Source organism: Lepisosteus platostomus, chromosome 7 (genome assembly GCF_059453375.1).
Source record: "Lepisosteus platostomus isolate fLepPlt1 chromosome 7, fLepPlt1.hap1, whole genome shotgun sequence".
In the NCBI taxonomy this organism is placed as follows: Eukaryota; Metazoa; Chordata; class Actinopteri; order Semionotiformes; family Lepisosteidae; genus Lepisosteus; species Lepisosteus platostomus.
This window is the reverse complement of record NC_142617.1, coordinates 13,103,250-13,120,814: the sequence shown is the minus strand read 5'-3', so window position 1 is coordinate 13,120,814 and position 17,565 is coordinate 13,103,250. Positions and strand designations below refer to the sequence as shown.

Sequence of the window (17,565 nt, the reverse complement as noted above, 5' to 3'; positions counted from 1 at the left end):
CAAAACTGCATTAAAACTGCAGTATCTGAGACAAATTGACCGCATGTATTGCAAAAGTATCTCTAACCTTCTCATCCCTTCTGAAGGAAACTCTTACCTGGATTAAAGGTGTCCAGTCAATCCTGCTCCAAACTGATGCTGGAGACTTTATAGCTGGAGGCATTACAGCATGAGCTCCAGTCAGCACTGGTCTCTGAGGTTTTGTCTAGTGGGACAGCAGTGTGTTCTGCAGTGATGTCACACAGATGAAGATTGTCAGGTGGATCATTTTTTTCACTTGTCTTTATCGATCTTCAGCCTCTCATATTGCTTTATTGTTTGTGTTTGCATGTCATTCTGTTCAACAGAAAAAAAAATATATTTTTAAGTTGTCGTCATTTGTCTTCGTCACCTCAAATGGTCTTTGTTTTGTATATAATTCTATGCCAAAGATTTCTCATTTTCATGTTTTATTTACAAACAAATGTGTTAAACCTCAATATAATTAATTAAACAGTACATGGAATGTTTTTAAGATTTTGTGTACTATAATGCAAAGCAGTAAAACTTTAAAACTTTTATGGATTTAAGAGCTTCAGGAATACTCGAGGTAGTATGGTGGGTTGAGTGATGCATGTGTTCATTTTGCCCCATGTTCTATTCTTTAGTTTTGTACTCAGAACCTACATACTGTATATAAAATAATTACTTTATAAAATGTAAAAGTTTACAATTTGTAAAATATAAGCCTTGCAAAATGTATATCAGCGCTCTGAGATTTCAGCAAAGCCATTAAAAATACTGTTTGGTCTGTGAAATCTGTGGGTAAAAAAATGTCAGAAAATTTTCTATTGTTTGCATGAATAGTCTTGTCTTCCTTTATCATATATTTATTACCTTGCATGTTTCCCAAGAAAATAGCCCCATGAACATCAGAAATAATCAGTACAGTTTAATGCGAAGTTTTGTAAGATCGTTTTTTTTCTGTCATGCATAATAGTAATTCAAGATTCCGTGGTTAAGATTGTGACACTTGATTGACTTTTTTCTTTGTTTCCTTTGCTAAAGATTATATTTAGGATACTGTAATCTAATGCACATTACTTATAAGAGACAAGTTTAACTTTAGCATCTTAACATTTAACAAATGGATCTGTTCTTTTAAAATGTCATACAGTAAATCCTACATCAGAGCTCCTTGGTCTGTTTCACAAGGAATTAGATGCATTTGAGGATGAGATACAATTGACTTCATACGAGTAATAATTTACTTATGAGTATATAATGTAAAATTGGTATTCATGAGATTGATTAACGAGACAGTATAGCGAATGGTATACTAAATGCATATTTCTTGTTTTGTATCTCTTCATAATTTGTTATATATTCTATATCTTGGTAACCCTCACAATAAGAATTGCCATCTGTAGCCAGGCAGACTGTTATGTATTTTTATATGCACAAGTTTATATATTAATAAATGGAGTACTTAGGTATAGGGAGATTTGACCATGGGACAATGAGGCTGGGACCCCCATGTACGTAGAGTGAGGAGCTAAGATGTAGCTGCACAAGTGGAGATTAAGTAAATAAGGGATGCTTGAGATGAAATCTGAAAAGATTTGCATGTGATATAAAGCTTTGAGAAATTATGCAGTGAATGATTACTATTCAAAACCTATGGGAGGAAAATGGCTTGATTGTCTTTCCCAAACATCAGTTACCATAAGAACATTCATATAGTATTGGGTTCACAATCTCTATCAATCCAAAAATGTTTGCAGGAGGCTTACCTACAGTATACAAGCTATAATGATTAATGAAGTGCGTGATGTATCAAAAAATAGACTGGGCACAAAAGTAAATGCGATGGAAAAATATCATCAGAAGAGAAAAAGATAAAACGTGTTTTTCAAATTCATTTCTCAATAACACCTTCAAAGAGGTTATTTAATATAAACCTATGTATTGCAACAGCACACAGACAGTGCTAGATTCATGACCAAAATTAAGACTCATTTTTACACCATGAGTGCCAGAACAAACCCCCTAAGTTCCAACCCCAGATACTCTTGATGGACAGAAAGCCTCCATTTAAACCAAAAGTGAATTAAGTTCTTGTCACACCCTGTACACCTAGAGGGCGCTCTTCTTCTGTCCTCTTCCTAGTTCCCTGTGATTATTCATGTCTTTCCGGTGTGTCTTGTCGTGGAGCCTGACCCCCCGAGCCTGGGCTAATGCCTGTGTTGCGTTGCCCCTTTTACCACTACGCATAGGGTCTCTACTGCTCTCCTTGTCATTCCACGGCTTGCCCTTCCGACATCCCTGCTAGGTCTGTAACCTGACACAAAATGGTGAATCCTGCAGGAGACAAGGACAACACTCGGGATACGCAACAAGATAAATAGAAATAAACAGTATGTCAAATAAAAAACTTAAAATGCTTATTTACAATAATAATTAAAATATAAAGACAAATATATTATGTCCTTTGCAAATATATTTCTCTGGGATCATGTGACAAGGGTGTGAAACAGCCCTTTTTGATATTTATTTGTGCCCCCTGAAAAAAGGAATATGCTTTCCCCCCATCTGGCAGTTGTCATCAGATGGGGGAAAAGACAGAAGATGTCAGATGGATATTGACATGTGTAAATGAACTCCAGCTGCATAGAGAGCAGAAGTTTATACAGTATGTTTGTATAAAAGTGTATGAAGGTTTGTGGTTAAGGCTCCTGATGGATCATTAGAAATTTAGAGGATTTTTCTTCTTTTCTCAAGTGCCAGAGTCATAGCATCAGCCATTATTTCATGGGAGTGCAACTTAATTCACTTTACATAATTGTTCACCAGCTCTCTGTTTCGTTTAATATTTTTTGTCATAAGTTTGCAGCATTTGAAAAAGTCCTACAATAACCAGGGACATAGACAAACAAAGACAATAACCAGAACTCTTTACAGCCACTGACTGCTACTATTGTGGTGTCATAGTTCTTAGGCATGGCAATTGGGTGACATGTTTTTTTCCTATGTGTAACACTTGTATCGTTCTTTCAATATACTTAACTTTTAAACAAATCCTGTGCTTAAAGGGAGATGAGTAAAAGTACTCACAACGTGAGTTGCACGGTTCGATTATGAAAAAAAATAACCTTTTATTGCATGTCTATGCCCCTGTAGCACCAGAGTGTAATAATATTCTAAAGCAATTTGTGAACACAAATGTCATGACAACCGTTGCCTTGTCTATGACTTTAACAACTAAATGTTATGAAAAGTGTCGTTGAAACATCTTGCAGCAGACAGGTTTGTTTTCGCTTACCTCATTATTGGCACAGACCCAAGTTTTAATGTCATTTTGCTGGGGAAAATAAAAAGGATGTCTGATAGCACTGCTTTGACAGTCCCAAAGTGTGCAGGAGCCTCCATACGATCAGAGGAGGTAAGGCATGACTGTGCTACAACTTAGCATTAAATTGAGCTTTTAGGAAGGAGTACATTTTGATATCTCAGGTGTTATGTCATATAATAATAATAACTAAATGCATAACAGCAATATTAAAAAAATTGTTATTTTCTTCCATATAATGTGTAAAAATGACTCTTTGTTAAAACAACATTTTGACTGAAATAATTCATATGACAATGACTTAACCAAAAAAAATCTCAAAGGCCTTAAATTTGGAAATCAAGGTGACAAAAGCTACTGTACCTAAAATGATTTAAACAGTCATTTAAATAAAATAGATTTTTAAGTCATATGCGTCATAAAACGTATCTTCTATACATACCTGTACACCCTCGCAGCATTGAGGCAGGGCAGCCCCTGACATGAAAACTTGACAATTTATCAATATAATACTGTATTTGATCAAACTTCATTTATACTCATAAGCAATTAATCTATAACTTAACTAAGCATTGAGAAGTTTTATTTTCTTCCCCATAATGTCTCTTTCTTGCAAGCAAAGGGGGGAGCATGTACAAGCAACTCTAAAGGATTTAGAATGTAAATTAAGGTGAGACAATATTAAAGTTGTTTTTAGCCTGACCGTACTGGCATATAAAACTGATTCTGAACTGATACAGTATATACTGAAAACTGATATATACTGATTTACAGTATATTGATGTGTACATATTTGTAAATCTCCCTTAACACTGTGACCCTCTGTTTTACAATGTCTATAATCTACTAAAAAGAGTATGAATGGTTTAAGTTTCTCAGATTTCTTCATGTTCCATGTTGTGCTGCTAAAAAGGGAAGTGTGGCTAAAATGCCTTGTAAAAGACTAAATCCAGGATTCAATACATGATTGCTCTGTGTTGTCTCTTCTGTTTTAGCTCTGCGTTCAATAAGAGAAACAATGGAAAATGTATCCTTTAACAGCCATTGGCTCCTGGAAATGGAAGGCTTCAATGTCACTGACCAATCCATGTACCCTCTTTTCCTTCTTCTATTATTCAACTATCTTCTCATCCTTATTTCCAATATTGGGGTCTTACTGCTCATCACCACTGAGAGAAGTTTGCACCAGCCTATGTATCTCTTGGTATGTAACTTGTCTGTGAATGATCTGATCGGAACCACTGCCCTGATGCCCAGGCTCATGTTGGACATACTGTCATCTAAAAGATACATTTCTTACATTGAATGTGTTGTTCAAGCTTTTTGCAGTCATATTTTTGGGTCTGCTTCACACATGATACTAATAGTTATGGCTCTCGACAGGTATGTGGCTATATGCCATCCCTTGAGGTACAATTCTATTATGACCACTAGTACAGTGGCAAAGTTATCTGCATGTGCTTGGGGATTGTCTCTGAGTCTAATAATAGTGCTGTTTACCCTGACCCTGAGGCTGTCCAGGTGCAGATCAGTTATTTACAATGCTTATTGTGACAATGCATCCTTGTTCAAGTTGTCTTGTGAAGATATTACAGTCAATAACATCTATGGATTATTCAGCACAGTTGTATTGCATGTATCCTCAATGGGAAGCATCTCCATCACCTATTGCAACATACTTTTCGTTTGTTTCACCGCAAAAAACAAGCAGCTCAACAGCAAAGCACTTCAAACGTGTGCCACTCACTTAGTTCTGTACTTGGTCATGCTGTGCTCTGGATTTCTAACTGTTATACTGCATCGTTTTCCTGCTAACCCAGATTTCAGGAAACTGACAGCCATATTATTTCATGTTGTTCCAGCAAATGTGAATCCCATTGTTTATGCCCTGAATTCTAATGATTTAAGAAACAAAATTGTCCAAATATTCTTTTGAAAGGTGTCACATACTATATGAATAATAAAATATTCAAAATACATCATTTGAGTTAACCTTTATTAAAAGAATAAACAAAATAATCAAACTCTCTTGAGCTTGATACATTTCCTATTACTATAGTAACTATTCAGTAAGTAAGCCAGCATGTCCATTTGCATTTTTATGACTACATATGTATTCCATCAGTCGATTTTTGGGTTCTTAGTATTTAAATTCTTCTTAACACTAATAAAATCAAAGTGAATTAATATGATAAAATTGTAATGTGCTGCATTCTTGAAATCCTTGGATTAAGAACGTAAGAATCTGCTGTTAAAAGAGACCATGCCACTCATCTGAGCTCTCAATTTCTCTGTACAATAAAAGATTCTAATACAGTGCCAAGCTTTGAGTATTCTGAGCATCTCTGTCATCACAACATGGCTTGTCGATCTGCCACATGCATTGCTTGTCTTGTCTTTTAAAACAAAAAAGTGTGGTCTTGTTGTAGAATTGGCAAAACTGACATTTCTCAAGTATAAATTTCTAACTTCACTTTCTGCTTGCCAGACATCATTTGAAATAGCTGCCTTATTTACCTCCTTTAAAAATATAGAACCTCAGTCAAACCTTCTGTTACCTTTTTATTGACTTTGAAAATATTATGTTCCATTAACTTGGCCTAATACCTCTTCATCTTAAGATACGAACTGAGGGACTGAAGGCATTACAGATATTTATAGAATTGTAAGTTTTGACTAGTTAATCTAAAATTTGATATTTTTTTTTATTGAAGTCAGTCTTGTAGCACTATTATTGCAATGTTTATGTCTGGACCGCTAAATAATATGTTTATACAAGAAGATGGCACTGGAATTATAACATCATGAAAAAAATACTTGTGGCATTTGTACTGTAAGTGAGAAGCATCAAATAATATTGACACAAGTACTGTATAATGAGAACAGTCAATACATTATAAGCATCGTTGCAGTGCTCCAGAGCAGATTGTACTCAAAATCTAATAAAGGTGCTAACAAAAAATAAAAATCTGAAGTTAGAAAACAGGTGTGAAAAAGGCTACATCCTAGGGTTAGAAGTATTTCTCACATAACTTTACAGATGAGGATTTAAATAAAAATCATACTATCCATCTCTATTTACTTTTCTCTTCAGAACAATATTTTAGATTTGAGAGAGAATTAAAAATACATGCAAAAATATTGATTGCCAAATAAAATAAGTTATCGTGTGTTTTTAAGTAGTTATTTTTCCTATCAGGTGCTTAAGGCTCAAATTGACCACATACTGTTGTCATCACCAGTATATAGATTCTTATGAAGTTGCAGAATAGGTAAACATAGCACACTGTCAGGCCTGTGCTGATTGGACCTCGCAGTCCTCTTTTGCCCTGGAAACCCACAATACATCTGTCCTGGGGTCATCAGGGCACACTTAAACCATACATCGGTGCTCCCATTGCCCCCTCAATCAAACAGTCAATCCTCCAATTAATCATCCAATTGATTCTCCCATGTTTAAATCCTGTTACACCACACGGGTGCTTCAGTAGTTCTACATTCAGTACCGATCCACAAGACACCTCAATCCAAAACCTGGTACCTGAATTCTTTAACCTGAAGCCTGAAACCTGACAAACTGATCCCTGAAGATTCCCTAGAACTCTGAAGTTCAAATCAGGGCCACTCCAGGGGCATCTTCCCCATCAACCGTACACCAGTCTGCAGTTCTCTCCTTCCTCACAGCCTGACTCCCATCCGTTATAACTCAACACCAAATCTGTTGATCTTTGGCTGTCTCCCTCCATTCCCAAGTTTATCCAACTTCAGCTTTATCCACCAACCACCAAAGGTCACCAAATCCCTGCATTTGGATTCCCACCTCTCAGTAACCTGTGGCTGTCAGCTTCAGCACGCACACGGTGAAAGACACACAGTATGGGAGTGGTCAGGATTCTAGACCACAAACCAAAGAGTCATAGGATTAACAGTCCTATGGGATTCAGCTGTGCTTTAATCCACTACTTCATTAAATACCCTCTGTAACAGTGTGGGTTTTCCAGGCTTCCTTTTAGTGGACTGGAGGGTCGATAGCTCGAGAGGAGATAGAGAGCTGGTGGGTAGTCATTCATTGTAGGGTTTTTCACTCCCGGGAGCTAGGACGAGTGGTGGTGTTCTAGTCCCGTGGTTCTCAAACTATGGTACGCCCCCAGGTGGTACGCTATAGGACCGTGGAAAATTTGTTGTGTGCACTGAAAAATTGGTACGGGTTTTCAGATTTTCTATTTGATACATATAATGAAATTAGTTTATGTGTCAAATACGCAGCCTACAGCACACGCTAATACTTGAGCGGACACAGGAACTACTATGTAATTCTATACCATTGTATAGGAATGCATGCTACAAACGTAAGTGAATTTTCTTTAAAGAGTTTTTAGAGCATTTTTCTCCTTGTTGGCCTTCATCCAGGTGAGTGGAGCATAGTCAGAGTGAATTCCCTGCCCAGCAGATAATACCGTAGCAATTCAACTGCCCACTTCATGCTCAGACACTCCTTTTCAACCATAGCGTATTTCTGTTCTCTCGGAAGCAATTTCCTGCTTAGGAACATAACAGGATTTTCCACTCCATCAAATTCCTGAGAAAGAATAGCACCTAACCCTTTCTTCGATGCGTCGGTCTGTAGAAGGAACCGTTTTCTAAAATCCGGCACTTTGAGGATGGGCTCCTGACAGTAGTCCCAGAAATGACTTCACCTGCTTCCTCGTTTTGGGAACTGGCCCATCTCTGTTGTCGAGTTGAGGCTGTATTTGATCCTCACCCACCACATTACCCAGAGATTGTACTGATGCAAACTCAAATCGACTCCTTTTGGGTTTGATATGCAGTCCTGCCTCAGCTGGAGAAGAGAAGAGGGTCTGACAATGTTTGAGATGTGAAGCCCCGTCTTCACTAAATATTACCAGGTCGTCCAGGTAGGCAGCTGCATACTGAAGGTGAGGCCTCAGTAGCCAATCCAAGAGATGCTGAAAGGTAGCCGAAGCCCCATGGAGACCAAAAGGAAGCACCTTACATTGATATAGACCTGAGGGTGTTGAAAACACATTCTTAGGTTTTGTTATGGCAGTAAGAGGTATGTGCCAGTACCACTTAGGGAGATGTAGTGTTGTAATGTACTTACAGTAGCCTTCCCTAATTTCTCCATGAGCTCATCAATCTGGGGCATAGGATACAGTATGCATCAAATCAAGACACTTCATTTAACTTTTTGAAATCATTGCAAAAACACCAGGATTCATTGGGTTTGGGACTCAGATCGATGGGGCTGGATTAGGGGCTTTTGCTATCCTCAATCATATACAGCTCCAGCATCTTCTGAACCTCCTTATAGATTTCCTTGCATTTTGCTTCTGGAATGTGGTAGGGCAGAACTCTCACAAGGACCCCAGGTGGCATCTCGATGTGATGGCGGACAAGGTTTTGCTCACCCCAGCAGGTCGGAGAAGAGGTTTTGGTTCCCACACAATAGAGCAGTGGCATCCTCAGTTTGGCCTCGGGAGGGGTGTGGAGAGAGAGTCACAGCGTTACCGGCTGAAGAGTTACAGGCACAGGACATTAAGGAAGGAGCGCCCTTGTCAGTGTTATACTCATGCCACGGTTTTAAGAGGTTTATGTGATATATTTTCTCCTTCTTTCTATGGTCAGGGTGACAGATTTAATTCAAGTTGCAGGATCCATCCGTTCCTGATCTTCATAGAGCCCCTGCCATCTGGCATAAACCTTGCACTCTGGAGCAGGCAGTGGTAGCATTACAGCTCTGGGCTGATGGGTCCAAAGTTGAGTGGTGTTATTATAATATTTTTGCTGTCTGTCATGTGCCTCTCTGAGATTTTGATCCACTAGCGGTTTTAACTGACACAACCTCTCCTGGAATTTATTTACAGAATCCAGGATGTTATTGGAAGTCAGATCTTGAGTCTCTCATGATCCTTGGGCAATGTTGAGGATTCCTCTGGGCTGTCTTCCCTAAATTAACTCAAACAGAAAGCAAATGGTGTTCCCTGGTCAGTTAGGGTTTCTTTAGGAAGTCTGAATCTAGTGAACAAATTTACAATCTCCCTAGCAATATTTTGCTGGCAGCCCGGGGTATAGCCTCTGGATACCGGGAGGCGTAGTCAACGACGGCTAATATGTATTCATGCCCCCGGGCTGTTTTAGATAGGGGACCTAAGAGATCCATGGCAATATGGACGGAGGGCTCTTCAGTCGCTTCAATCAAAAGGGAGGTCCTGCAATGGTGAGCATAAGTGGGGCTTTGGCAAATTGAGCTGACAGTCAGGGCAATTTTGGCTGACTCTAGCATATATGCCTGGCCAAAAGGACCTTTTTAAGACCCTCTTGTGCATCTTGTCTACCCCAAGATGTCCTCCCAGCAGATGTCGATGAGCCAGCTGGAGTATGAACTGTTGGTGCTTCATGGGAACTAGAAGCCTATCCTGGTTTGGCCTGTTACATTGATATAGGTGGTCGTTCTTGATGATAAAAGAATTTGAATGCTTCTGGCGGCCTTCGACAGGTTACCCATTCAATTCTACTACCTGGGCTCTGGCGTAGGGGAGGGTAGGATCTTCAACTTGGTTTCGGTAGAATTCAGCTTTTAGAATCCCCATTTTCCAGCTGTCGAGGGAGTCTGTGCGGGATAAAGGAGTCTCCAATTTCCTAGATCTAGGAGGGGAAGAGGAGGAAGAGGCTTCAGCATTAGAGCTGGTCGGAGATGCGACCCCTTTCCCACTGCGCATGCACACTTCATGATGACTCCTCAGCTCCCCATGGATATAGCCAACAGTGATGTGTCTGTGTTCCGTGACCTGGTTAGGCTGGATGACTTCAGGGGACACAAGACACAACTCACTCCCGGAGTCCACTAGGGCTAGAAGGTTCCCCCATTCAGGAGTACCGACTCTAATAGACAGGTGAGATCAATTAGAAGACAGCCTCTGAGTTGTTCTTTTAGGGAGGCATGGACGATGTTACGGTCCATTCTCATGTCTTCGGAGAGGCATTGGTCTGCCTCATGTCCCTCCATGGCACATCTTAAAAGGACTGGGAGGACTCTGTGCTTCCCCAGAGCCCCATCTCAAAAAAAGGATGGCCATCCGGGGTTTAGAGCTGACTCCATGGCAGCTTTTCACTTCCGGACGATACCTTGAGAGGAGGTAGAGAGCCAGTGCATAATCACTCAAAGTAGGGTTCTCCACTCCCAGAGCTAGGACGAGTGGTTGCGTTCTGGACAATTATAGAATTTTCTCTGAAGAGTTTTTAGAGTTAAAGGGTTTATTTGGTAGCTTTAGAGCCGGTGGCATGGTTCTTGGATGAACACAGAGGAATCACGTAAGAATGTAATATATGGTTTCGTTACATATAAATCATGGTGCTGATATACATTCTCACATGGTAGTTAGGGAGAGAGTACAGTTTAGAGGGCTGCCTTGGTGGTGTTAGGGGTACTCTAGTGGTGAACAGGGGGAAATCCTTTCCACTGTCACAACTCTTAACCCCTTAATAAAAGTTCAAGACACCAGTGTCAGTCCAGGGTTTCAACACACTCAAGCTAAGCTTATAACGTGATAAACAACATATTTTGTCATCGTTTTACACAGTATCACATGCAAGTGTCATTATCAAAGATAATTTTTCTGATGACATAGAATAAAGGAAATGTCCTATATTCAAAGTTTGCATGCTGCAAATTTACCAATTTTGCAGAAAATTGTAATTGTAAAATTTCCTCACACACCAGGAAAGGTTGAGAAAGCTTTCCACCAAACATTTGGCGACGCTATTTTCATACTTGATGTAGAATAATGCAACGAGGAAAAAAGGTCAAAGTCAAAGCAAACAATGTGCCTGATAAAGCCATAATACTGCTCACCTGCATGTCTGTGCAGCCAAGTTATACAGTATTACTAATGAATGGTCTCAGAAGCAGAGGTATATTTATTGGGTATATTTATTGGGCAGCCTTGTAGTCAGTACAAGATGGCAGTGTTAATGCTGCTCCAAAATACCAAGCAGCAAAAATGAGAAGGACATGAATGTAACCAGTCATAATAGCTGCATCATCCTATGAAAGACATGGAAAGAAAAAAATATATTTCTATGTAACAGCCTGTCACAGAAATAGTTTTGAAATAAAAAAAAACCCAGACAGCATGTTTGGGACTGTGACAGTTGTGTACACCACGTAAACAATGACAGATTTTGAAGAAAAAAAAAATTGCTCTGTGCAGTTTGGGGTCTTTCCTCATGAGTACTATTGTCATAAAATAACAGTCTTAATGATTGAGCATTCAAAAAAAACACAAAAAGAGTATGACCTGCTTGACTTGTAGACTTGGCATCAATCATACACAGGAATAAATGTGAATTCTCATATTGATTTACAGTAATAATCAAATATTTATTTAGAATAATAGCCAAATCACAAATACACAGATATCCTGTCCTTTGCAATTATAGTTCCCTGAGGTCATGAGACAAGAGTGTGCAACAGCCGTTTATCACAGTTTTTAAAAATGAATATTGACATTGATTTGTGCCCACTGAAGAAGAAATCTCACCCCCCCACACCACCCATCAGCGTTGCTGAAGTTGCCAGATAGAAGGGGTCCAAAGGAACAGGTATACGTTTATTCCATGCTGAAAAGAGAGGAGAAGGTGTAAGACCTGAAGGAGGCTCCTCAGTCGAAACATTGTGTCTCCTTTCTTTTCAGCATGAAATAAACCTGACGCAGCTACCGACTTGAACAGATAGAAGGGGTGTTGATATTTTTGCACATGGATCTCTTCAGCTCAGAGAAGGGACTTTTGAGTCACATTATCAGTTATTGTTTTGTGGGAGCAGATTTTAATTGTCATAAGATATGTTTTCACCAAACTTTCTGTTGGTTTTTGATAGGTTTGCAGGATCTGAAATAAAATCCCACAATTGTCAGGGACATCAACAAACAAGGACAATGGGCTGCTCCTATTGTGGTGTCATAGTCCATTGACAATTGGAGTACAATGTTAATTTTTGTTTTCCTATGTGTAATTTTTATATATGTGTATTTTTAATACTTTCAGTGTTTAAAGATTGTTGAGCAAAAATTAGTAATTCCGCAGTATGACGGGTAAAAAAAAAGCAGAAAACAATTAGCACCACAGTTATGCCTTTGCATCATGAGGGGGTTATAATATTCTAAAGCTATTTATGAACACAAGTGTCATGGCAACTGCTGCCTTGTTTATGACGCTGACATCCAAAGGATATGAAAAGAGGAATTTTGATGGAGAAAATATAAGGCATCTGATTACACTGATTTGACAGTCCTAATGCGTGGAGGAACACCCATACAAGCAGAGGAGGTAAGGCTTGATTATGCTACAGCCTTGCATTACATTTGGCTTTGAGGAGGCAGCACAGTTTGATATTGAAGGTTAATCATAAGTCAATGCAAAATAACAATATTCAACAAATAGTTTTTGCAAACGCAGAGCACTGTTCAAATAACTTGAAATTTTATTCTCTTGTCGTGTGAGATTTATTTTCCAGGAACTACAGTGTTTCATATCTAAAACTCAACAGCAGTGTCACTGCCGCTGTGGCCATGAGGCAGGGCAGCAGCTGACCTGACAGCTCTGACAAGATTGTTTAGTAGTGTATCAATATAATACCGAATTTGGTAAAATGTAATTTACACTCATAAGCAATTAATCTAGAACTTAACTAAACACTGAGGCATTTTATTTTCTTCCACATTGTGTAAAAACGTTTCTACAGAAATAATTCATACAACAATGACTTAAAGAAGAGAATAATTTCAAGAATCCAAAAAACTTAAAAGCCAAGAATTTGGAAACTAAACATATCAAAGCTACCTGAAGTGATATTTTTTAAGTCATACAGTATACATTACATCTCTTATCTTTTAGCACTTGTAGACACTTAAGAATCTGCCAAATAAAGGGACTGTATTCAATATACAGTATGTGCAGATAGGGTTACATGTATATTTTATGCACTATACTGTGTCAGCAATTAAAAGCAAAACATTTTTTTGCCCAAGCAAAGATTACTATACTATAAGAATCCTAGTTTCCTCATTAAAAAGGGCGACCTGTAAGCTGTATTTAAAATAATTCCTGAATTGTATTTAGAATGTATTTACAGATTCTTTTGATTTGACTCTTTTCAGTATTTTGCCAAAAGCAAATCGTTTATACGCAACAAAAGTGAAGATTATATTGCAGAAATAATTGGTTCCAAATATATAATTTATAGTGACAACATTTCCAGTGTTATTTGACAAACAAAACTAAAAGGTTAATCTAAATCTATATCATAATTAACAAGGTTAGGATATTTTATTTTAGGCATTACCTCACTGACTCAATCTCTCCATATACTCTTATCCATAATACTTTCCAAATACAAGATATATTTTCAATTTTAGAAATAAAGTTTCAGGATCATTTTCTTGTCATATTCCTTTAGTTCCAAATATGCTGCAGTATTCTACAAACGCCTCCAAAAGATGTATAATGCAGATTAAAGTGAGACAGTGATTTAGATTATTTGTAGCCAGACAATACTGGGATATATAGAAGAACAGATCAGAACTTTATATTGACATGAGCATATTTGCAATTCTTTCTCGAAATTATGTCCCTCTGTTTTCTAATGTCTAAGATCTGCTGAAAAGAGTATGAACAGTTTACACTTCCTGTATTTTCACGCTCAATGACCTGCTGCTAAAAAGGGAACTGTGGTTAACATTCTGCGAAAAAGACTAAGCCTGTATACAGTACATGAATGTATACTGTATGTTGTCTCTTCTGTTTTTGCTATCAGGTCCATAACAGAAACAATGGAAAATGTATCATTGAACAGCCAGTGGCTCCTGAAAATGGAAGGCTTCAATGTTACTAACCAATCCATGTACCCTCTTTTCCTTATTCTATTATTCAATTATCTTCTCATCCTTATTTTCAATACTGGGGTCTTACTGCTCATCACCACTGAGAGAAGTTTGCACCAGCCTATGTATCTCTTGGTATGTAACTTGTCTGTGAATGATCTGATCGGAACCACTGCCCTGATGCCCAGGCTCATGTTGGACATTCTGTCATCTTAAAGATACATTTCTTACATTGAATGTGTTGTTCAAGCTTTTTGTAGTCATACTTTTGGCTTTGCTTCACACATGATACTAATAGTTATGGCTCTCGACAGGTATGTGGCTATATGCCATCCCTTGAGGTACAATTCTATTATGACCACTAGTACAGTGGCAAAGTTATCTGCATGTGCTTGGGGAGTGTCTCTGAGTCTAATAATAGTGCTGTTTACCCTGACCCTGAGGCTGTCCAGGTGCAGATCAGTTATTTACAATCCTTATTGTGACAATGCATCATTATTCAAGTTGTCTTGTGAAGATATTACAGTCAATAACATCTATGGATTATTCAGCACAGTTTTATTGCATGTATCCTCAATGGGAAGCATCTCTATCACCTATTGCAACATACTTTTCATTTGTTTCAGTACAAAAAACAAGCAACTCAACAACAAAGCACTTCAAACATGTGCCACTCCCTTAGTTCTGTACCTGGTCATGCTGTGCTCTGGATTACTACCCATTATATAACATCGTTTTCCTCTTTACCCGGATTTCAGAAAACTGTCATATATTTTATTTGTTGTTGGTCCAGCAAATGTGAATCCCATTGTTTATGGCCTGAATTCTAATGAATTAAGAAACAAACTGGTGCAAATATTCCTTTGAAAGGTAGTAAATATGACGACCCCACTGTCTGCTGATTATTAATGAAGCTGAATTCATTCATTTAATTTGATTGATTAGAAGAAGTTTCCTGTTGTCAGATCTTAAATTGCTAGACATTTCATTATCGAAATGTCTTACACATTTTAAAATACGTGAGGATTACCACTGGGTAGCCGTGAAGTGCAGACTACCTCCCAAAACAGTGTTCCCTGTCGCCATACAGGAGCACTGGTTAAAAATGTCCATTGCAGTGGAAAGAGTTCCACACAGAGGTCGGCAGCTCTTTATCCTCAGCAGCCACTTTTCAACCAGTAACTTGCAGGTGGTTTTCAACCAGAAACTGATAAAGACCTAAAACATGAGTGATATAACTTCACTTTGTATCCCTATCATTATTTGAATTCGAAGTTGAAATTAATGTGACTGAAACAACTTATTTTACAACTAAATCTAGAAGAAAAATGCAAATTCCACCCTGTCACAATTAATACTCAGAAAAGTGGACAGAGTGGAATATATGAAATATTTAGGAACAATTCTTGATAAGGGATTTACTTTTAATAGAAACTGTGAGTATAACACTAAGAATATTCACTTGTTTTTCTTAAGTGATTAGAATTATTTGGCATTAACCAGCTGTGAAAGACCCCCCCTTTCTCATAGTGTGGCAAGGGCTTTCCACACGAACAGTAACTGTATCTTCCCCGGATAGCAGTGCCAGAACCTCTTTCGGTCGAGTCCAGTTGGCCAGGTCCACTCATCAACTGTCTTCTTATTTACCGGCGTCCTGACCCGGAAAACGACTGAGGCTCCTACCAATATATTCCCGTTGTAAGCCTTCTCTGATTTGTTGTGCCTAACGAAAACCTTTACCTCCAAATCATCTTTCAAATACTCAGTGTCTTATTAAACAGTGAGGGTCTGTGAAAAGACAACCTCTGACTGCATCAGGAAATGCTTTTATAGGGAGGTAGAGTCTGTGGCTCTCCTAAATTAGATGACCCCATCCCTTGGGGATTCACCCATGTTTCCAACTCCTGCTTTGCTACACCAGCACATCCTTGAGGTGGCATATAACTGCCTGGTAGAAAGTGTTGTATGGTACGAGCGCCTGAGTATGTAGTGTAGAAACAAGCTTTCTTAGAATAGTGACCATTACAGGGAAGGTGATTGGCAAGCCACAAAAACAGCTGGGCCGCATTTTTCATAGTGTGCTGCAGCTATCAAAAATGTACACTGCAAGTGTGATTGTCCAATTGACCTCTAGCCTGGAACCACACCTCCAAGGGGATGCCTGTTCGCCCTCTCAGCACAAGAGAACAGAGTGATGAGGGATTACATTGAGAATAACTTCCAGATAGGTTTCATCTACCCATCCTTGTGTCCAGCTGAGCCCAGATACTTCTTCATATGCAAGATAGACGGGTCTCTGTAATCAACTACAAGGGGCTTCTACAAAGATCACAAAGAAGAACCAGTACCTACAGTCCCTGATCCCATTGCTACTAGAGAGTCAGGCAGCCATTTTCTTGAAGACAGATTTAAGGGGAGCCTACAATCAAATCCACATCAGTGAGGATGACAAATGAAAGGCAGTGTTGAACACCTATGTGAGGCATTATGAATACCTGGTGATGCCCTTTGGTCTCTGCAATGGCCCAGCTTTCTTCCAGAATTTTAATTAAAGACATGTTCCAGGACTTCTTGAACAAATTCATGGTAGCGTACCTGGAAAACATTCTGATCTATTCTCACAGCTTCCAGGAGAACATCAGACACACCTGCCAGGTCTTTCTGTGTCTCAGGGAGCACCATTTCTATGTGAAAGTGGTAAAACAGTACAAGTGTGACCCAGCAGCCAAAGGTGACCTTCTTGGGACACAACCCCTCCTCCTCGGGCCTGTGAATTGACCCCAGCAAGGTTAGAGACCTCCATGCACCTCAGATGGTCCACTTACTCCTCACCTGGTACCCCAGAGGACCCCGTCCGGCACCTGAAGAGCACCAGTTAATAGGAGGACATTGTCAAGTCTGGGCGGATGAGAGCTCACTGTCCTCAGTTACCCCGAGAACCCTTGACATTCTTACAAGTAAACAGATTCATCCTAGCGACATAAGGACATGTTTGGGTCTTTTAGCAGTGCCCCCTTCTTCCATTCAATCTTCCAATTAATCATCCAAATTATAATCCCTATTTAAATCCAGATATGTCACTAGAAAGGTGTTCTAACATTGTGATACTCACGGTAATGCAACATTCAGCACTGACGTGGGAGATGCATCGGTCCAAAACCTGAAACCGGGGTCTAGAACTGTAAATCTGAATCCTGACAACATGATCCCCGAAGATTCCTAGATCTCCAAACTCCAGATCAGCACCACTCCAGTGGTATCTTCCCCATGAATCGTCCACCCATCTGCAGTATCGCCTTCATCGGTGCCTGACTCCCATCCACCAGCTTAACACCA

General features: G+C 39.1%; 1 protein-coding gene and 1 pseudogene across 1 annotated transcript; both read left to right on the top strand.

The window, feature by feature from the left end:
• Positions 1-4,346: 4,346 nt before the first annotated feature.
• LOC148658244 (olfactory receptor 52N5-like) lies at positions 4,347-5,285 on the top strand. Its single transcript, XM_088641910.1, has one exon. The coding sequence runs from the start codon at positions 4,347-4,349 to the stop codon at positions 5,262-5,264; it is 918 nt and encodes a 305-aa protein (XP_088498036.1). The 3' UTR covers positions 5,265-5,285.
• Positions 5,286-14,178: 8,893 nt separating this feature from the next.
• On the top strand, positions 14,179-15,096 carry LOC148658243 (olfactory receptor 52N4-like; annotated as a pseudogene).
• Positions 15,097-17,565: the final 2,469 nt, after the last annotated feature.

Coding starts and splice junctions, on each gene's coding strand:
- LOC148658244 (XM_088641910.1), top strand. CDS start 4,347: ATGGAAAATGTATCCTTTAACAGCCATTGGCTCCTGGAAATGGAAGGC.